The sequence below is a fragment of the Ovis canadensis genome, chromosome 4 (genome assembly GCF_042477335.2).
Source record: "Ovis canadensis isolate MfBH-ARS-UI-01 breed Bighorn chromosome 4, ARS-UI_OviCan_v2, whole genome shotgun sequence".
NCBI lineage: Eukaryota > Metazoa > Chordata > Mammalia > Artiodactyla > Bovidae > Ovis > Ovis canadensis.
The window spans coordinates 55,128,050-55,150,973 of NC_091248.1; the positions used below are offsets into that span (position 1 = coordinate 55,128,050).

The following is a 22,924-nucleotide window of genomic DNA, read 5'->3' on the forward strand; positions in this document are numbered from 1 at the left end:
CTTATGATGTATTCAGTAAATAGGTTAAACAAACAGGGTAACAGCAGACAGCCCCATTATACTCCTTTTTCAATCTTAAACCAATCAGTTGTTTTATACAGGGATCTGACTTGCTTCTTGACCCCCATCCAGGTTTCTCAGGACAGGTAAGATACTGTGATCCACACAGTCAAAGGCTATAGCACAGTCAGTGAAGCAGAAGAAGATGTTTTTCTGGAATTCCCTAGCTTTCTCTAGGTTCCAGTGAGTGTTGGCAATTTGATCTCTGGTTCCCTTCTTTTTCTAAACCTAGCTTGGACATCTGGAAGTTCTTGGTTCACATAATTCTGAAGCCTAGCATGAAAGATTTTAAGCATGACCTTACTAGCATGGGAGATGAGTGCAATAGTCTGATAGTTAGCACATTCTTCAGTTAGCTCCTTCTTGGGAATTGGGATGAGGATTGACCTTTTCCAACACTTTGGCCACTGCGAGGCCTTCCAGATTTGCTGACATATTAAATGCAACATCTTGATGGCAACATCCTTTAGGGTTTTGAATAGTTCTGCTGACATCCATCACATCCACTAGCTTTATTAACAGCAGTGCTTCCTAAGGCCCTCTTGACTTAAAGATTGGATACACAGGATTAAAAATAGGATTAGCCAAGGAAAAAATTAAAAGTCTTTGAGTTAAATACTAGTAACTGAATTTATTATCTCTTAATGCTTTCTTAATTGATATATAACCTTGCATTTCTAAAAACTGTAGTAAAATAGCAGATGAACTGGAGACTGTAACTATTTTGTATAGTGACAAGCGTCATCATAGTAAAAATTTCAATTCAGTAGTCAGATTAGCCTATTTATAACTCAAAACATTAAGGAACAACTAAGTTCATCACCAAATTCACATTTTTTCTTAATTTCCATACTGTCATTTCATCACTTTAGTAGATTACTAATCAGCTATTAATAATTCTATGAAAATATGACATTGCTGATATATCAGGCTCATTGTGCTCAATTTTGGCTAAGTTTTAAATATTCATTTAAACAAATTTGTAAGACATCTAGAGGAGGAAGAATGACATGATGAATATATTCAACAGAAATAAATTAAAATGTGGCATTACCCTTGATTTTTTAAGATGGGAAGTCAAAGCTGAAAGATTGCTCAAAGCCTTAGCAGCTTGCAATCTAATTTTAGACAGCTGTATATTTATCGGAGTAGAAACTTGATTAGATGTGGGTTTCTTAATTTTAAATTTAATTGTGAAAAATTAATTTGTTTCATGCAGATAAGTTAATTTTCCCAACTAGGAAAGCTAAATCCATGTGAATAGCGATTTAAAAAACTTACAGTTATGTATTCCCAGATCATAAATAGGGTTAACATACTAAATGATAAAATTATGAATTGCCAATGCCATTATATTTATATAGTTAGAGTCTAGCAGTATTGATGTTCATATTTGTTACTCACAGGATAAAACACACCAACTGTGGTAGGAATAGAGTATGGAACCAAACTCAAGAATGGATCCTTATAGCCCCACAATAGTTCCTTTAGAGTTCTCTTTTGAAACATAAAAGAGTTTGAGTTTTTGATAAGTACATTGAGTATTATCTGAACAAATGTGCTTGGATAGAGATGGGGTATAGCCTATAAAAAAAAAAAAAACACAGTGTAAGACACCAGTTGCAGTATTAATTTTTTACAAGAAATGGATAAATAGTACATCTAAGTTTAATAAAACTTTTAATTGTATCTCTAAAATTACTGCCAAATCTTTGCAAGATTAAAAGTGTAATGTTTCTTCTATTACATTTCTGTCTTGGCATGAGCCACAGGAAGAAGACTTTCAGTTAAATCCTACTTTTTTAAATGATACACTTTAAATGGTTCTCTCAATTTAGTTGATTATTCTATGATCTTGTCATATTTCCAGATGATTATAATTCAAAATGTCATAAAAATACATTTTTATCAAAATTACAAATGATATCTGATGATAGTTCTAATCATGAAATTAATTACAGAGGATTCTAAAGCATTACACAATCAATAATATTGTTGTCTACTCACTGCTACAGCCAGGTTGAGAACAGTGAATGTGTCATTCTCTGTTCCAACTGATAGCGAGGGTTCAAAAATGGCACCTTTGGGTCGTAGGAAAGAAACTGTGTGGGTCTTAGAGTCTTGGGTTATAATATCCTTGGCTAGATAACGGACTCTGAAAAACAGAAGTAAAAAGAAAATTCAGAAAAATCATTGTCACAAATGCCATTCATTCATGCAGTAAATAAATTTTTTGAGTACGTAGATGGTCAGAAATTAGGCTAAACAAGTAAGTTAAAAAGATATATATGCCAGATGCTGAGTCTTGCAAATTAGAGAAGGCCGGGGAGAGGTGTCTTAGTTGTGCACAGCAGGGAAGAAAGAATGTGTGTTATTATAGGAGTTTACATAGACTCTGTGGGAAAACACAGAATAGGTACAGACCCAGGCTAGGCATAATTATGGTGGGGATAATGGACAGGATGCAATTCCACATAAGTAGACTGAGGGACAAATAGAAGTGTAGTTAAGCAAAATAGTGTTGAAAATAGCATGTATAAGACGTAAGGACATCGTGTAATTTTGCATATGCAGATGTTTCAATATATTTGGTTTACAGAGTCAGAGTAAGGAGAGTGGTGGAAATAAGATTACTAAAGTAAACAAGACCTGAAACATAAAAGGTTGTACCCCATACTCAAATGTTTAGTTTTTTATCCTGAGGTCAGGAGGAGACAGTAGAGAAGTTGAAGGAAGGGACAGTAAGAGCACGTTTCCTTATTAGATCATCTGTTCATAGTGAACAGACTTTCCTGCACCGACTTTTTCATAATTTCCAGCATTTTAATGAAAACTAAAGGTATCTAATGAAATATAATTTCCACTTTACAGGTCAATTTCCCTCCATCCCTTCCTCATATATTGTATATTTATTAGTTCTGAGCTCCTGGCTCTAACATCTCTAGGCAAAGTACCAACCACTTTTTTAGGAATGTGGTGAAGGGTTGTTATTATGGAAACAAAATCTTTTGCAATTAACAAAATATTTACTGAGATGAAATAAAGTATACATTGCACTGTCCTATATTTGACTGTCTATTATTTGAGGTTAAAATAGGTATCTATTATTATCTAAGATAAAGACTGAAACAAAATCATGGGACTGAAATGTTTAAAATATAACAAATAAAAAAAGCACACATTTCAATCAGGTATAATAAAAATGTAAAATTCATGTAAGATAGGTATTATGAGTGTTTTTTATCCCCAACCACAGTGCCTGGTACTTGGTAAGTTTTCAACAAAAACTTTTTGAACAAATAATTAATGTTTTACATTATCTCAAAAAAGAACTCAGAAAAGATAGAAATACATTTTACTGTTAATATAATTTCTTCAAGGTTTTATCATTTACTTTTCTCTGAGTCCTGTAAACATGCAAATAATATAAAAATCTGAAACAGCATCCAGGACAATCTATTATCAGTCAATTACTGTTTTCTTTCTCTTAGATAGTTGTATTTTAAATTTAGATTATCTATTATTAACATTTAAAATTAAAGTGCTCTGATTTTCAGGAATATTTATGTGTTATAATAATTGAGATGATAGTAAAACAACTGTGACCAAATTCTAGTTTTACTTAGTTGTACTTACAACACTGTTCCAGTATATGGCACTCACTAAGAGAAAAATCCTTTAAACTGAGGCCTGTGTTTAGAATGTACTTTTAGAAAGAGAACATAATCACTCAATTTTTGGTTTAAAAATTAGAATACAGGGAATTCCCTGAAAGTCCTTTGGTTAGCACTTAGCAATTCTACTTCAGGGGAGCACAGGTTTGATCCCTAGTCAGTAAACTAAAATCCTAATCCTTGCTAAGTTTAGTCTCTTTTCTTACTTTCATAGTTAGAAAAGTCACAGTCTTGTAATTTAGATAGAAGAAAAGGTACACAAAAATCTTAGTTACCAGTTCCTAGGTCTGTGTGAACATGGTAAATCATTTCACAGCTCCTGGAATGAGTTTTTTAAATTTATAGGATGAAACTTTCTGGCAAATTATTTCCCATTAGTGCTGATACCTAAGATTCTTTTCAAAAGTGTGTTAAACTGTTAAGGCATGGAAAATAAAGGTACAGCTTATTCAGTCTCAGTAATGTACAAAATGAAACTACTAACTGAATAAAAGTACCCTTAAGACCTGGAAAATAGTTTAAATAGAAATCCTTTGCAAGTATTGTAGTTATGTAAAATCAGTTTAGTGCTGTGATTCTCAAATTTGAGTATGTATTGAAATCCCCAGAATATTTGTCAAACTCATTACTAGGCTCATAAGTATATCTGATACATTTGGTCTAAGGTGCGGCCTGAGATATTGCATTTCTACCTAATTCCCAGGTGATGTTGATGTTGCTGGTCCAGAAACCACAGTTTGAGAACCACTCATAGAAGCTACATTTTAAGTTTCAGGATTTTAAAATACTCTGGTTTTTAAATTTTTGATAGATTTAAAAAATGTAGCTCGCATATGTTAGAGCTGTTTTTAAAATTTTCTGTTTTACTTTATTGTTTAATATGTATTTTATATGGTCTAATTGACCAACAGTGTGGTGCTAGTTTCAGTTTTACAGCAGTGATTCAGTTACATATGTACAGACACACACACACATATATATATATAATATATACACTTCTATACGTATCTATTCTTTTTCAAATCCCTTCCCCATGTAGGTTATTACATAATATTGAGCTGAGTTACCTGTGCTATATGGTAGGTCCTTGTTTGTTATCTATTTTAAATACAGCAGTGTGGATAGGTTGGGAGTTTGGAATTGACCTGCAGACGCTGCTAGAGTTGAGAACAAATGCCACAAGGGTAAAACACTGGTAACTTCTTAAATATAGAGCAGTTAATTGATGCTGGTAAATTCATAATAAAATCTGTGTTTCTTTTACTCATTAAATCCTTAGATTAGGGTTTTATTAATATATAGGCAGAAACAAATATTTCAGTGTATGCTAATGGCAAGAAAGTAATAAATACATTTTAATACAGTGACATTTGTCAAGTGGAAGCTTTTTCAGAAATACCTGTCTTCAAGGAAAGAGTGCCATGTATTTTGGGGACTCACCTGTACGTGTAAGGACCTCTTTGCTTAACTTTAATTTTGCTGCTATTAACTGCCACTTCCTCTGGATTCTGCACATCAAATATCCAAAATTGTCTGTAAACATTAGCACCTGCTTTAACCCAATTTTTAAAAGCAGTTGTACCTTCTTCAAGGACAGATTCCTGTGAAAAAGAAAACAAGTTTGGGTTACTTCTTTGTAGTCAATAAGGGCACTTGTGGGAGCTGCAAACCTTTATTAGTCAATGAAAGGACTAAGCTCAAGTACTTGCATGTGAGAACTTCTACAACCTGCCACATGAAACACAAGTGTTTTCAACACATGATGGGTAGCAGTCTCTTCTGGTCGATCTTTTACAAAGAGAATCAGTGTGTAATATTGTACACATGTCTGCTGATTGTAAGGCCAACCACTGGCAAGGTTTAGAGTGATCTTATTTCAATACTGCAATAGTTTGTAACAATTTATTAAGCAAATTTTATTAAACCTATCCAAAAAGTTCTTACCAGGTTGAACATTAACTTTTCTACCCTCAGCAAGTTGAACTGAGGAGGAAAAACAGAAATGAGAAAAATCTAGTGATAACTGGAAGTATTTTCATTTTTCATGCTGTCACAATCATTTTACATGGTGTACATTGGAGCTGCTGCAGCGAGTGAGACCCTCTTATGTTTTACAACCAATTTTCCTTTAAAAATGGTCAATCATATCTTGACATCTTATTTCTATAGTAAGCCCAAAATAAAGACAAAATTATGTATGGAAAAAAGTATTATGGCTTGTTTAAATGTAAAGATGTTGTGAGGATGTTGAAGCTGAAATCAGTCCTAAAGAAGAATTAGATGTTACTTCCCATTTCAAGGAAGCACATGGACATATACATTATTATTTTTACACTGTAAGAATCTTAAAGACTAATAACAATTGTTTATCATGACTCCAAGGCACATATCTTATTAAATGTTCTTAATTAAAGGAACTTCTAAGTATTTACAGAATTGAAAAGGAATTGTGGTAGAATATACCCGGAAGGACAGAAAATTTATTCATTCTAATACTTATACATTGAATATCAAAACACAGTATAAGCATATCATGTTTTTTTTCTCCTGAAGGCTATGAATCATTTTTCCTTAATAGTTCATTTGTAGATTTTTTTTCAACTGGGAAAGTGGAAATACAAAACTGAAATGTATGCATTGAATTATCAGGTGTTAGAGTTAGGGTCACCTAATCCCATCCATTTTTTAGGGGTCTATAGAAAACAGATGTCTGATTCAATCCTGTATGACAACTTAATAGTAGATAATGGAGAATGCAAAGATTGGAGGAAAACAATAGAATGTAAAAGGCTAGAGATCTCTTCAAGAAAATGAGAGATACCAAGGGAACATTTCATGCAATGATGGGCACAATAAAGGACAGAAATGGTATGGATCTAACAGAAGATATTAATAAGAAGTGGCAAGAATACACAGAAAAACTATACAATAAAGATCTTAATGACCTAGATAACCACGATGGTTATCTAGAGCCAGACATCCTGGAGTGCTAAGTCAAGTGGGCCTTAGGAAGCATCACTATGAAAGAAGCTAGTGGAGGTGATGCAATTTCAGTTGAGCTATTTCAAATCCTAAAAGATGCTGCTGCTAAAGTGCTGCACTCAATATGCCAGCAAATTTGGAAAGCTCAGCGGTGGTCACAGAACAGAAAAAGGTACATTTTCATTCCAATCCCAAAGAAAGGATATGCCAAAAAATGTTCAAACTACTGCACAGCTGTACTCATCTCATATGCTAGCAAAATAATTCTCTAATTTCTCCAAGCTAGGCTTCAGCAGTACATGAACCGAGAATATCCAGATGTTCAAGCTGGTTTTAGAAAAGGCAGAGGAACCAGAGATCAAATTGCCAATATCCATTGAATCATAGTAAAAGCAAAGTTCCAGAAAAACATGTGCTTTATTGACTATGCCAAAGCCTTTGAGTGTGTGGATCACAACTAACTGGAAAATCCTTAAAGAGATGAGAATACCAGGCTACCTTCTGTGCCTCCTGAGAAATCTGTGTGCATGTCAAGAAGCAACGGTTAGAACTGGACATGGAACAACAGAATGGTTCCAAATTGAGAAAGGGAAGGAGTATGTCAAGACTGTATATTGTCACCCTGCTTATATAACTTCTATGCAGAGTACATCATGTGAAGTGCCAGGCTGGATGAAGTGCAAGCTGGAATTAAGATTGCTAGGAGAAATATCAATAATCTCAAATACACAGAAGACATTGACCCTTATCACAGAAAGTAAAGAGGAATTAAAGAGCTTCTTGATGAAAGTGAAAGGAGAGTGAAAAAGCTGGCTTTAAACTCAACATTCGAGAAACTAAGATCAGGGCATCTGGTCCAATCACTTCATGGCAAATAGATGGGGAAACAGTGAGAGACTTTATTTTCTTGGGCTCCAAAATCACTTCAAATGTTGACTGCAGCCATGAAATTAAACAATGTTTTCTCCTTGGAAGAAAAGCTCTGACAAAATAGATAGCATATTAAGAAGCAGAGACACTACTTTGGCAACAAAAGTCTGTCTAGTCAAAACTATGGTTTTTCCAATAGTCGTGTATGGATGTGAGAGTTGGACCATAAAGAAGGTTGAATGCCAAAGAACTGATGCTTTTGAACTGTGGTGTTAGAGAAGATTCTTAAGAGTCCCTTGGACCTCAAGGACATCAAATCAGTCCATCCTAAAGGAAATCAATCCTGAATATTCATTTGAATAACTGATGCTGAAGCTCCAATACTTTGGCCATTGTTACGAAGATCTGACTCCTTGGAAAAGACCCTGATGCTGGGAATGATTGAAGGCATGAGGAGAAGGGGACAACAGAGGACGAGATGGTTGGAGGGCATCACTGCCTCAATGGACGTGAGTCTGAGCAAGCTCCGGGAGTTGGTGATGGACAGGGAAGCCTGGAGTGCTGTGGTCAATGAGGTCCCAAAGAGTAAGACACAAATGAGCGACTGAACTGAATGGAGAATCAGGTCTTTCACTCCAGTGTCATGCTGTTCCCACCAGTAAACCTTGACTACTGTTATTATACAAATTCTATCCACCCATTAGAGGGGAGACTTCTGGTCTTATTTACTTTCTTAGATTGCTTTAACTACTTTGTTCTTCATATTACTGTATAAACCACTTATGTGGCAATAACTCATGTAAAATTATAAGTTCTTTTCTTGCTGTTTTATCATTTTTATGTTTATTCTCCATCCAGGGAAATTAAAGCTTCTTAAAAAGCAGAAATATAGTGAAAATACTTTTCATCTCCTCTCCTGAGTACCAAAATATTCTGTTTGCAATCAGTTGCAAGCAGTTTCTGTGTTCAGAAAAGTTTCTTATATGTGTATGCGTTATGAACATGTATGTGTGTGCATGCTGAGAGAAAGAAAGTAATTCATTTCCTTGTGTTCTGTAGTGAATATCATAGGGAAATTTTAAAAATTATGTAAAATTACTTTTGTTATACAATAATCTCTAAACATTTATCAAATGATATGAACAATGTCAAGGTCATGAATTATCCTTCATAAAAACTGGCAAAACTTTGTCCTTTTTCTAAAGCCCTTTGGCAGTTTCTGCTTTCCACATTCATGGCAACTCATACCATTGACTTTTAGTTTATCTAGCAAGATTGTATAAGGCTGCCGTCTCCACATAAATTTGCTAGGAATCATAGTCTAAAATATTGTTAGGAAAAAGTTGCTACCATGCAGTCCTTAAAAAGCTGCTTAGAAATAAAGTAAATATATATATATATGTATATATATAAATTAATCAATTGTTTTAGGCCATTTCAAATGCTAGAGTTAGGGTATCATCTTTCAGAATTGAAAGGAATCATAGAGTCCCAGATCTATACTTTAAAAGTTAGGTAACATCATGAGATGATATTCTGATCTGTTAAAATTAGATACTTTAATTCTACTTCCTTTTTTTTTTAATGGTGTTTGTATGCAGATAATAACTTTCCCAATTTCGTATTAGTCCATTTGATGAAGCTAGTAATGGTAATGATTTCAATGGTAAACAAAAACTGACCAGTACTAAAGCTTGTATATATTTGTAAAATAAACAGCATAAACTAAGTGCTCTTGAGGTAGAGGTAAGGCACTTGGCTCACTGTGGTGGTGATGGTTTAGTTGCTAAGTCATGTCCAACTCTTGTGATCCCATGGGCTCTGGTCTGCCAGACTCCTCTGTCCATGGGATTTCCCAGACAAGCATACTGAAGAAAGTAGCCATTTCCTTCTTCAGGGATCTTCCTGACCCAGGGATCAAACCCGTGTCTCCAGAATTACAGGCGGATTCTTTACTGCTGGGTTTACATATAATTCAGAAATGCTGCTCCTACTGTTGGCCAGTTTCTCTGACCTTTTGTTTCTACATTCAGACTCTCCAGAAAGCAAACCTGCTGTCCAGTTTTATATGTAATCTCTACAGTAATGATAAAATCTGTCTGAGCACCAACCTTTGAAATACATACTGATGTTCATATCAAATTACTTGTAAAACCTCTCTTTTATTCTTCCAGGGAATACATTTCCTTCAGTAACTCGGTTGGATATCTTACTGTTTGCAATTTTTACTCCTCCCTCTCCCTATTTAATCCTTTTATCCCAGTGCATCCCATCATCCATCAGTTCTGTGTATTCTACCACACTAGACCATAGTGCCTTTTGTTAGTGCAGACTGACAGTAATTACTGCAGAATGAGCAATAATCTTTCTAAAAGGGAGTCTTAAATGGCATGAAAAAGAGCCACAAAAACAAGCCATGTAGAGGCTAAATAATATGCTTCTTAACGACTAATGGATCTCTGAGGAAATATAAAGTCACCTGAAAACAAATGAAAATGAAAGCATGACAATTCAAAACTTAAGGGATGCAGCAAAGCAGTTCTAACAAATTTTATAGCTATACAGGTTTACATCAGGAAACAAACAAACAAACAAACAAATCTCAGTTAAGCAACCTAGCCAGACACCTAAAGGAGTTAGAAAGAGAGGAATAAACGTTTACCCAACGATAGTAGAAGGAAAGAAATCATAAAGATAAGAGCAGAAATAAATGAAATAGATACTAAAAAAAACCCAGTGAAACTAAAAACTAGCTCTTGAAAACAATAATTAAAAATGATAAGCCTTTAGCTAGACTCATCGGAAAAAAAGAGAAATGGCCCAAATTAGTAAAATCAGAAATGAAAAAGAAGTTACAACCAACACCACAGAAATACCCAAAATCATAGGAGACTACTATGAACAACTATATACCAATAAAATGAATAATCTAGACTAAAAAATGGAAAAATTCTTAGAAAGATACATACTCCCAAGACTGAGCCAGGAAGAAATAGGAAATATGAACAGACCAATTACCAAAAATGTAATTAAATTAGTAATTTAAAAACTTGCAACAAAATTTGAGGATCAGATGGCTTTACAGGTGAACTCTACTAAACATTTACAAAATAATTGAAACCTATCCTTCTCATACTATTCCACAAAATTGCAGAGGAAAGAGTACTTCCAAACTCATTCTATGAGGCCAGCATCACCCTGATACCAGAAACAGACAAATATATTACAAAAAAAGAAAATTGAAGGCCAGTATCTCTGATGAACACAAATAATAAATGTTGGTGAGGATGTAGAAAAAAGGGAACCCTCATACATTGTTGGTGACAATGTAAGTTGATTCAGCAAGGGTGGAGGTGTCCACAAAATCTAAATAAAGAACTCTATATGACCCAGCATTTCCATCCCTGGATATGTATTCAACAAAAACACTTATTTGAAAAGATGCATGCTCCCCAATGGTCATAGTTGCATTATTTACAGTTGCCAAAGTATGAAAGCAACCTACACGTCCACCAGGAGATGAATGGATAAAGAAGATTTGGTATCTATACGCAGTGGAATATTACTCAGACATAGAAAAGGAATGAAATTTTGCCAATTGAAGCAACATGGATGAATGTGGATGCCATTATGCTAAGTGAAATTAATCAGACAGAGAAAAACAAATGCTATATGATATTAGGAAAAGTAAAAGCGTTAGTCACGAGTCATGTCTGACTCTTTGCAACTCCATGGACCGTCGCCCACAAGGCTCCTCTATCCATAGAATTCTCCAGGCAAGAATACTGGAGTGGGTCGCCATTCCCGTCTCCAGGGTGTCTTCCCAACCCAGGGATCAAACCCGGGTCTCCTGCATTGCAGGCAAATTCTTTACCATCTGAGCCACCAGGGAAGCTCGTGATATTACTTATTGTGGAATCTAAAAAAAATACAGCAAACTAGTGAGTAAAAAAAGAAACAGATTCGTGGACATAGAGAACAAAGTGGTTACCAGTGAGGAGAGAAGTTGGGGCAACATAAAAATAGGAGAAAATATTTATTATGGAATTACATAAAATCATGGGTGTTCTTTGGAAGGACTGATGCTAAAGCTGAAACTCCAATACTTTGGCCACCTTATGCGAAGAGCTGACTCTTTGGAAAAGACTCTGATGCTGGGAGGAATTGGGGGCAGGAGGAGAAGGGGACGACAGAGGATGAGATGGCTGGATGGCATCACTGACTCTATGGACATGAGTTTGACTGAACTCTGGGAGTTGGTGATGGACAGGGAGGCCTGGCATACTGCAGTCCATGAGGTCGCAAAGAGTCGAACACAACTGAGCGACTGAACTGAACTGATGAAATCATGTATGTGAAACTTTGGAAAATTTTAAAGTACTGAAGAATTTAAAGAATCTTTCTTTCAATAAAAATGGTATATATGTGTACAAAAAAGCATATCAACACAATCTTTGAACATAATTAAAAGCCACTACTTCTACTTACCTGCATATCTATAATAGTTTTTTAATCAAAAATTGGATATTTAGATTTAAGATGACAGTGCATTAGTATAGAATACGAATCATCCTATGACCATTTCTCTATAATATAGAGTTTCAGTGGTTTATTATGTTGGAGACCAAAAATTGCCAGTTAAAGTGAAATACAAAAGAGGCACCCTAAGCAAAATGGGGATAAAAATGGAATGAATCAAAATGACAAGAAATATTCTTGATAGTACTTGTACCTTTTTAACTGTCTTCTCAATAAGCATGTCTCCAACTGGCATTAGAATCCCTCCGAACAGAGCCACAACCGCACCAATGACAGCACCAGTGATGAGCCCGCAGTTTCGATTGCAGCCCATTCTTCTTGCAGGGAAATTCTAGGTAGAATGAGTAGATCCTATTGTAGCAAAGAATATATTATTCTAATATTTGAAAACATGTTCATCTGAGATATTTTGGTTGCAACAGCATTTTTCATTATGGGGTTGACCTAACATTGATAAATGGAATGTGTTTTGTAACTTACAAAATTTCCCTACTTCAAATGCCCTGACAAAGGAAAATAAAAATGCCAACAGAATGGATGCTACAGACAAAAAAGACAGAAAAACACATTTTTTTAATCTTGTGAAGATAATAAAAATTATAATTTGTTATGATCTCAGGTTTTCCCTCCCCAGCTTTGTTGTGGTAGAAATACCACTATGATGATTTTATGACTATTTCTGTCCACTTGAAGAACCATTTAGTTTTTTTAAAGAATTAATTGCATAGATAAGGAAATAACAAAAATTAGATTTTCCCCAAAATGTAGAAAGACAGAATTATAAGCAAATTTTCATGGCAATTTATTTTTTATCCATTATGATTTCCCTCACCTGTGCCTGATGCCGAAGATTCTTCCACTGTATATTAGGATGAACAAATGGATTCACACTGAGGTCCTGATGAAATGTACATCATCATTAGTATCACATGATTTTTCCAACGTAAACAAACACCACACACGGTGGAACAAATGATTCATTTTTCCTGTGGAATTTTATGTGTTCCTAAGCAATTAGAGTGGGGTTTTTAATTAATTTCTTGGGATGGAGGGTTACCTTTTATGGCTTTGGCCAGGGTGGTCATAATGCGATGAAACAAGTTATGTAAACCTGATGATAATGACTAGATAATTCTCAGGAAGAATCCCCTTCGCTAAGTATAATTGTCCATCCCCTTACAGTTTTCATGGAACCATAAAATTAGTCAATATTAATGTCCTTTGCGATTCTGACAGATGGAATATGAATTGTTCTAAACATTACTGAACTACTGTTTCTAAAATTGTATATATGTGAATATTTGCCTGTTTTTGGACTATATGCTGTCATAGTCGAGAATATATGAGACCTATCCCTGAATCATTTCCCTTTACTCAAGCAGCCCCGTGGACTACAGGGAAGGGTCCCAAGAACGTCCACTTTATGATCCAGGGAACAATAGGCTCTTCAGTGTCTTCCTCTCAAAATCTGAGAACTCATTATTATGACTTCCAAGGACTCTGAGCCCAGAGATATCAAGTCATGGGCCGACTGGGTACTGCCTAGGTTCTGTCTGCTTTGACCTAAAATTGTAGTGAAATAGTTCACACAGCACACTGCTAATAAGTCAACTGCAAGAAAACAGTAATTTATTCTGTTGAATTGCATGGTTAGACAGTTACTAGTCTAACACTGGTCTGGATCATATAAACAAAGAAAGAAGTTTCGCTGTAACATTCCTGCATACATATACTGGAAGGTAAGATTGAATTTATCTACTTTTTCAAATTTTGAACTCCCTGACTCACTTTGTTATCTTGATATAACTTTACTTTTTTTTAAGAATAGACAAGATATTTCACATGAGTTTTGTCCTGCTCTATCAGCAGCTTTGCTCTCTATGGTTTCACTTACCCAAGGTCAAATAAGGTCAACTGAGTGTAACTGAAACCATAGAATAAGGGGAAGTTCTACTTATGGCTTGGTGCTATCTGTGATTTCAGCCACACGAAGGTTTTAGAAGGTATCTGCCCACACTTCTGGAAAAAAGAGGGACTGCTGTACTTGTGTTCATTTATTATGCTTCAGTATCTTGTCACCACAAGTGAATGCTGCCATTCTAATCGTACTTTAACCTTATACTTCATACTACAAAATGCCAAATAGAGTTGACCCTTGAACAGCACAGAAGGGTTACAGACACGGATCCTGTACACAGTGGAAAATCCCGGTATAACAAACAGTGTAGCCCTTCTTATCTGTGGCTCTGCATCCATGCATCCAGCCAGCTACATATTGTGGATCAGGTAGTACTGTGATATTTACTGAAAAAATTCTGTGAAAAAGTACACCCACAAGTTTAAATCTCTTATGTTCAAGGGTTACCTGTAGTTTTGTTCACCTGCAGCAAAAGAGGGACAAACACATTATGCAAGACATACCCTGAGTACATAAGAGAAAAGTTCAAGTTACTCAGCAAATTCTACTCAGCTGCTTTTCCACTAATTTTATATTCAAAAAGCAGTGTTGTTTGTATCCACTCTTCTCTCGAATGCAGCTATACACAGCATTAATATTTCTGCCTTACATGTTTGGTTGTCTTAATAATGTAGCTTCTTACATATTGAATTCTATTTTACTTGCTAACTTTAAGTTTTGTTCATTGTTATTTGTTTGTCATAAGAAACAGAAAGATATAGATATCTGTAGCAATTTATTGCTTGCTTAAAGTGCTTACATTTAGGAAACGAAGAATAATCACAGGTTTGGGAACGAAAACCAATTGTTTGGACTTAAGTCAGGAAGGAAATGGCAACACACGCCAGTATTGTCCCTTGGAGAATCCATGGACAATGGAGCCTGGCTGGCTACAGCCCATGGGGTCGCAAAATTTGGACACGTCTTAGCGACTAAACCAACACCACCAGGTCAAGAAGAGAAAATAAAGAGGCAAATTTGATCTATAAGGTATAACTATCTTATACCTTTCTTGAGTCTGTAGGGAGATTAGCACTACCATTTCAGAGATTATACATTTTATTCCTTTTGTAGAATTCACGAATATATCTACATGTGAGCTATCTTTGAAAGAACTAAGAGCTTCTCTGGTTTTCCTTTTCTGTCAAATCAATGGAGTGTTTCTGGAATGAACTTACGAGCATTATGACTTTCCACTGTGTTAGAAATCTGGTGGCAGAAACTGAGACTGAGCTATAAGAAGCTTCTTCAATGAATAGGTCAGAATATTAGAGAAAGTTGCCTGAAAATCTGTAATAACTCAGATATGTGGATAGTGCTGTGTTCCCTGGGAGATGCCACCAAGGAAAAGCTTGAAGTGAGTGTTAGTCACTCAGTCATGTCCAACTCTGTGTGTGACCCCATGGTCTGTTCATGGCGTTCTCCAGGTAAAGATACTGGAAGATCCCCTTCTCTAGGGGATCTTTCCAACCCAGGGATCAAACCTGGGTCTCCTGCATTGCAGGCAGATTCTTTACCATCTGAGCTACCAGGGAAGCCCAAGGACAGTCTTGGCCAGAGGTGAAATTTCCTGGGTTGTGAACTACAATACTTTAAAACAATTTTGGGTTACAAAAGCACATACATGTGCCATCAATGAATGCCAGGACCTAGATGACCCAGTTTTAGAGTTTTGGTTATGATTACTGCAACAAGCAGGTGGAGTATGAATGATGAAAGTTCCTTTTCACACTCTTACATGGTTTCTCGGTGTGTTTACAAAGCTATGATTCCCTAGCCATGGATAAGATGTAGATTCACATCCAGCTAGTTAAATCAGTCATTTAAATCTTGTGTTTCATCATAAGGAAACATAAGGTCATTAGACTAATACTTATTTTACACACAATCCCAGTATATAAAGGTAGTTAAAAGAAAAGCTATTCTGGTCAAAGTATGGACTCTGAGTCATTCCCAAAGAACCCAAGGGCTCTGTGGAAAATGTTTAAATAATTAGGGGATCTCCAACACCTTTTCTCATTGAAATTACCACAAAGCTTCCAATTTACTTGTGCATTTCCATCCTATCAGAATATATGGAGCTAATATATAATAGAAAAAAATAGACATAATATAGTTCACTAAATGATACCTCTCACATATTAGAACTTACAACTGTTTTGGTGACAGTCTTAAAAAATTAAGACAAATGCATTGGATTTCATGTAGTATACTAAAGATTCTTCTTATCTTTTAGATACGATAACAATCTTATCTTTTAGAGTACTTTTGGAATACTTGATGACTGGGACTGCTATAAGCTTGAAGTGATTCCCTTAGAGTCATATTGGTTTAAATAGAACTATCTGAAGCCATTTTTGATGTATCCAAGATGGAAATACTGTTATCTTTTTTTTTTTCCTACCTCAAGATTTTTTTACCTTAAGTTGTAAGATACTGTACAGTCTGCAGGAATTATACTGATTCTGGGCTTTGAAGTCAAGTAATTTAGGTCAATTCTGGGTCTTAATATTATATAGTTTCTCTGTGGCTCAATTTTCTCTAACTGGATATGATATATATCATGTAAGCTTTCAAATGTCAGTTCAGCTCAGTCGTGTCTGGCTCTTTGTGACCCCAAGGACTGAAGCACGCCAGGCTTCCCTGTCTATCACCAACTCCCAGAGCTTACTCAAACTCATGTCCATTGAGTCGGTGATGCCATCCAACCATCTCATTGACTGATATCCCCTTTTCCTCCCACCTTCAATCTTTCCCAGCATCAGGGTCTTTTCAAATTTCAAATGTCAAATCAGGTTAAATGAGATAAAAATTACTATCACACCACATTATTTTTATTTCAAATGTTATTATGACCTATTATTTTAAGCAATCATAACAGTAAAATATTATTGCATATTGACCAAGTATTATTTTTTAAAATCTAATAAACATATTTTACACAAGTAGGAATGATTATTTGCAAAACACGTGAGACTACCATAAAATCTCATGAGATGATTTGTCCTTTATATATACAGAAACTATCATGCAAATAAAATTGCAGCTTCTAGCTTAGAACAGTGCTCTTTGAAACTTTCAGGTATGACTTGGGCCAGTGAACCAAAAAAAAGAAAAAGAAAAACACCTTGTGATTAAATCAGAACATAGAGAACCAATTCTTCAGGACCAAAGGCTCCATGATTCAAATATATTTGAATAAACTTTGCCAAATATTTTCATTTGAGATCCTCCCAGGCTAATCTGCTCTCTGGTGATTATATATTGGATTTATCTTTCTGGTCTTATAATGATTCTGGTAAATGAAAAAAAAATTATATATATTTTTCTTCTCAAAATCCAGCTGACCACTGGACCTTCCAGATGACAAAATTTTTGCAGTTTTTTGATCATTTTTGAACCGATATTAAAAGCAATGTTTCTTTTACTATTTTAATACCACATAGTAAAGAAAAGACTGAAAAGTACTTGCAAAATTTTTGAAAATACCTTTCAATATATAACTTGATAATTCCAGAAACTGAGATACAGAAAATTTATGCCATTACAGTTATGTATGAATTCCATTACTAATTAAATTATAACTTTAAATTTCTTCAAAATGATTTATTCTTATTTAAACTTGGTATCATCACTCAGGAAAATAATGCACTGATATTTGTCATAAGCTTCCTAAATAGCTAAAATCATTCATTCTGATTTGTTTTTATTATGTTACCAAGTTTTATATAATTTATATGAAATTATTAAATTTAGAATCATTATTTGAAATTAATACAATTTACCATTCCCAGTACAATTATAATAGCTTTGTTCACTTAAAAATAACATATCCAAGAACGCATTGCATTTCGCCATGTAGACAAATGTCAGATTCACCAAAAATTGGGTAATTCAGATAGAAAGTTAAACTAATATCTCTAAAATAATAAGTAGTTAATAATTGCATAGAAGAAAGCATGTTGCTATAAGAGTAACAAATCATTTATAAGAAATAATTCTATATTTATTTTTATTAATGCTGATTTTCATTCATAATTTAAATGAAAAATCATGTATAAATAGCTTAAGTAGACAATGAAAGTTCTGTAGTTAATCACATTGGATAGTACATTATTTTAAATATTCACAAATATGTACAGATAAACATAAGATTTTAAACAAGCAAAATGCCATAGACTAGTGGACAAGGTCTTAATTTTTTTACAAATAAAAATTAAGAAGATTGATGTTATAAAACAATACAAACCTAATTTTTTTTAAAAAGCCTGATGACCTTAAGAAAATTCCTGCTTGCTATTCTTGTTTTGTAACTTCTTAAGAGTTTTTATATAGTAGTGTCATCTCCTACAATTTGGAAGATAGAAATCTTTTATTAATAAATGAAAGAAACATGGACTCACCTTTAAAAAAGGTTATAAAGGATTTTTCAGTCAAATGCTCCAACATTTGAACAGTTAATTCTTAGTAGGACCAAATGATATTCCCTAGAAAACCCTACACTGAAATCCTGATTTCAGTTTATGATTACATAAAGTTTGAAAGTTTAAATATGCTTTAAGGAAAAAAAGAGAGAGAGAGACAATGCCACATCTCAGTGAGTGTTTCATTGCAAGAGAAATTTAAAGAAAAAGAAAGAAACCCACATTCATCTCAGTACTGATATGGATCCTAAGAGTCTGCTTTTTGTATTCTGGTGAAGATCCATTGCCCATATCTGAGATCCTCTGCAGCTCTTTGTGTGCGTGTATCACACACCTTTTCCATCCAAGCATATCAGAGAGACAAAAGGAACTAACTTGCTGAGTGGCCTTTAATACACTTTTACTACACAATCATTATTTCAGATGATAAACTAAGACCTGGGGATGGATAGGAAGTGCAGATGAAAGAATTATCAGTCTGACTTTCCTGCATGATATAACTTGAAAAACTCATTTCATGAAGTTTAAATAAAGTACACTTTCCCATACAGCATTAATCGAAAGGGTGTTGAGGCTAATAACTGCAAAACAAAACTGGAGACTGTCAGTCGACAAGGATGACAAACAAACTTTAAAAAAGGAAATAGCCTATTGTTCTAACTGGAAGTTCTTCACTATCATTTTCTGTTAGTTTTACAAAAGTTTCATGACCACAGAAAAATTCTGTTATGCAAACTAAAAATCATTAAATTTATCTTCAATCTTTTCAGATAAAAAGACAATCATCACATAACACTTAAGTAATTCTACTATTTAGGATGAACTTTTAATGGTAAAAAAAAAAAGTATATACATAAGTTACTTTAAAATAAAGTCATTGTTTTAAAATCTGACCAAATAAAAGGCCTTGCACTTTGAGAGAAAGACCCTCCCAGGTGGCGCTAGTGGTAAAGAACCTGCCTGCAAGTACAGGAAACATAGGAGATGAGGGTTCGATCCCCTGTGGGAGGAAATGGCAACCCACTCCAATAGTCTTGCCTGGAGAATCCTATGGATGTAGGAGCCTGGCAAGCTACAGTCCTTGGGGTTGCACAGAGTTTGCCCATAAACTTATATCCATATGTATATGGACTAGTGCATACAGTGAATCATAACTTCTGCTACTTGCCTCTTTTAATATCAGGTACTTGGAGATATTCTCATATTATGAGTAATGTTAACTTCTTTTTTCAATTATAGAAAAATAGTCCATAATAAAAGTGTATTGTGTTTTAAATAACCCATATCGTATCTAATGGAACTTTAAAAACAATACTAAAAATTCATACGTGTGGTTTTATTTATGTACTTGGGCCTAGTAAACAGCAAAAGTGAAATTTCTGGATCAATAATACATACTTTCTTTAGGTAGAAAGAGTATTAGCAAATTTCTTTTTATACATATACCCAGCAGTGTTTGCAAATGCCTGTCTCAATATATCACACACACTGGTTCATACTGAACTTTATTTTTTATTGGTAAATAATTTAGTGAAGTTTAACCTATTAATTATATTGGCATGTATTTTAAAGTAATTCTGCTAATCTACTTGATCATCTTTTTTTTCCTTGGGGTTAATTTGTCCTTATTAATTAATAATGAAATAGCTACTCTTTTAACATTTGACCCTTTAAAAAAGATTTTTTTAATATTTTAAACTTTATTTTTAAGATTATTTAAATTTTAATTTTTATCAAATTTAATAAATAAACTTTCTTTTATAAACTTTAATAAACTTTCTTCTAGCTTTTGTATGGTTTCAGAAAATCCTTTAGGACAGTATTTCTCAAATCAGCTGAATCATGGACTTTATCCCTTGTGAAGTGAAAGAGGAAGAGTAAAGTACATTGTGTAATTGTAAATATTACAACATATTTAGGAAGCAGATGACAGATGCATAATAAAGAGTTCTAGATGAGGGATCACAGAGTCCAATTTCTGACCACAGCTCTATTAATAATAATAGGTTTTGTGAACTGAGCTTCATACAGTCATCATATTCCTGATTTTCTTTCTTGTTAAAGAAACTGACTATAGAGCCTACCTACAGTCTCAAGCTGAAGATTAATTCATAAGGTAGATTTAAATTTAAGATGTAAAGATGAATACAGATTTTATATAGTAAACATAAATGTTTAAGTGATTCATTCTTTTTTTGTAGTTTAACGAGTGAAAAGAATTTTAATATGCTTTGCAATTCTAGATTGTATGGGCAGTCAAAGACCTATACATTTTAATGATGATATGGTCACAGAGTTAACATGTATTGGGAGCTTACTCTCTGTCAATTATTGAAAAAAGTGTTTCACATAAGTTATCTCATTGACCTTGTATGTTCTTTAGACAACTAGTTGAGATCACACAACTAATATATGCCAAAACAAGGATTAAAACCCCAATCATCTGACTGAAGAGCCCATATACTTTTCTAAAAGAAAAAATATGTATATACACATATATAAATTAGTTCTTGGTCAATACCTAACTTTACATATTCTTTTTAAGACATTTGTACAAACTGAATAACAATTTTAAATAACCTGATGTTAGAAAGTTATATCTAAATTCAACAGACAAGAAATAAAAATGAGTATATTCTGTATGTGGCAAGTAATAAAATTATTTTGAGATTAAATAAAACAAATTTTATCCTAAAGACCTGTTAAGCACACATACACTGTAAAGTATTTCACAGTATTAGTTACCAGTATAAAACAATAAGGTCAAATTTGTGTTGTCACTTTTATCCTTGGGGTAACTAATCATGGATATTTACACACACATATTTGTGCATATGTGTGTATAGCACACATAATTATGTGTGTATGTATCTATATATACATGAACACCTATATTTTCAATCACTGCCTTGTTCATTTACAGAAGTATTAAGGCAGCAGTAGGCTCTACCTGATTCATATTGTGAGTAGTGGCTTCACATGCAGGAATAAAAATAAATATATGTGTACACAGTTTAAAAAGAGAATATTAAATACACAAAGCATATTACGTACACAATAATGCCAGTGAAAGCTTGAGATATTAAAATTGAGGTTTCTATACAACTTTTAAAAGAAAATTTCAAGGACATTGCTAAAGATAAAATGCATAATATCAACGTCACTAAAGTTTAGACTTAAGCCTTGTAGTCTAATGAATAAAAACACAGGATGAAAGTAAACCTACTTCATCAAAGATATAAAATAAACTTACCCATATATTTCATAGAAGCTGTGGTAGGAGCTGTGTGTAAAAGACAGATTAAAGCGAGAGAGCCTCAGTATATGTGGATAGCTCTCATGTGGGCAGAGTTAGATCAATATGTAATTTCAAAGGCTACCTAAAAATCTTGGCAGACATCATCTTTACTTGTTTGCACAGCTGACTCAACTCTCTAAGGAGAGCGAAAAAAATCATTTTTATGTTCTTATCTCTATATACATATGTATGTGCACACATATATCCACTCGTGTGCACATGTATGCATGCTTATGTGTATACCTTGTACTTCCCTTTGTCTATCTGCCTCAAAATTTTATATGTAACAGGAAATTTTTTTTTGTCTTTTAAACTTTTTATTTTGTATTTGGGTATAGACCATAAAGAAACAATGTTAATTGTTTGATAGTTTCAGGTGAACAGGGAAGGAACTCAGCCATACAGGTACATGTGTCTATTCTCCCCTAAACTCCGCTCGCATCCAGGCTGTCACAGAACATTGAGTGGAGTTTCATGTGCTTTACATTAGGTCCTTGTTGGTTATCTGTTTTAACTATAGCAGTGTGTACATGTGTACATGTCCCTCCCAAACTCCCTAACTATCCCTTCCCCCGCCTTCCCCCAGTTTCTCTGTTGATCTCTTTCTGTTTTGTAAGTACATTCATTTGTATAATTTATTTTTATGTTCCACATATAAGGAATGTCATATGATATTTCTCCCTCTCTGTCTGACTTACTTCACCTATTATAACAATCTTTAGGTCCATCCATGTTGCTAAAAATGCCATTATCTCACTCTTTTTAATGGCTGAGTAGTATTCCACTGCATATATGTACCATTTCTTCTTTGTCCATTCCTCTGCTGATGGACATCTAGGTTACTTCCATGACTTGGCTATTGCAAACAGTGCTGCAATAAACATTGAGGTGCCTGTATCCTTTCAGATCATATTTTTCTCTGGATATATGCCCAGGAGTGGGATTGCAGGGTTATATGGTACATCTATTATTTTTGGTTTTTAAGGAACCTCCCTACTATTCTCTATAGTGCCTGTACCAATTTACATTCCCACCAAAGTATAGGAGGGCTCCCTTGTCTCCACATCCTCTCTGCAACAGAAAATTTGTGTCAGGACTGAAAAGTTAAGGTTCAAATGCT

General features: G+C 34.2%; 1 protein-coding gene across 4 annotated transcripts in view; it reads right to left on the reverse strand.

Annotated features, from left to right (window-relative positions):
* LOC138439238 (platelet glycoprotein 4-like) overlaps positions 1 to 21,939 on the reverse strand; it is a 41,392-nt gene extending 19,453 nt beyond the window's left edge. Inside the window, exons 1-7 of one of the 4 annotated variants that reach the window (XM_069587776.1) lie at positions 21,760 to 21,877; positions 18,332 to 18,429; positions 12,958 to 13,023; positions 12,319 to 12,476; positions 5,175 to 5,335; positions 2,068 to 2,215; positions 1,465 to 1,644 (exon numbers count right to left, since the gene is read on the reverse strand). In XM_069587776.1, the coding sequence (XP_069443877.1) occupies positions 1,465 to 1,644; positions 2,068 to 2,215; positions 5,175 to 5,335; positions 12,319 to 12,438 (609 nt within the window). In that variant the 5' untranslated portion in view covers positions 12,439 to 12,476; positions 12,958 to 13,023; positions 18,332 to 18,429; positions 21,760 to 21,877. Of the gene's footprint in view, positions 1 to 1,464; positions 1,645 to 2,067; positions 2,216 to 5,174; positions 5,336 to 12,318; positions 12,477 to 12,957; positions 13,024 to 18,331; positions 18,430 to 21,759 lie in introns of all 4 variants that reach the window. The other 3 variants (XM_069587777.1, XM_069587774.1, XM_069587775.1) reach the window with 3 other exon arrangements.
* Positions 21,940 to 22,924: the final 985 nt, after the last annotated feature.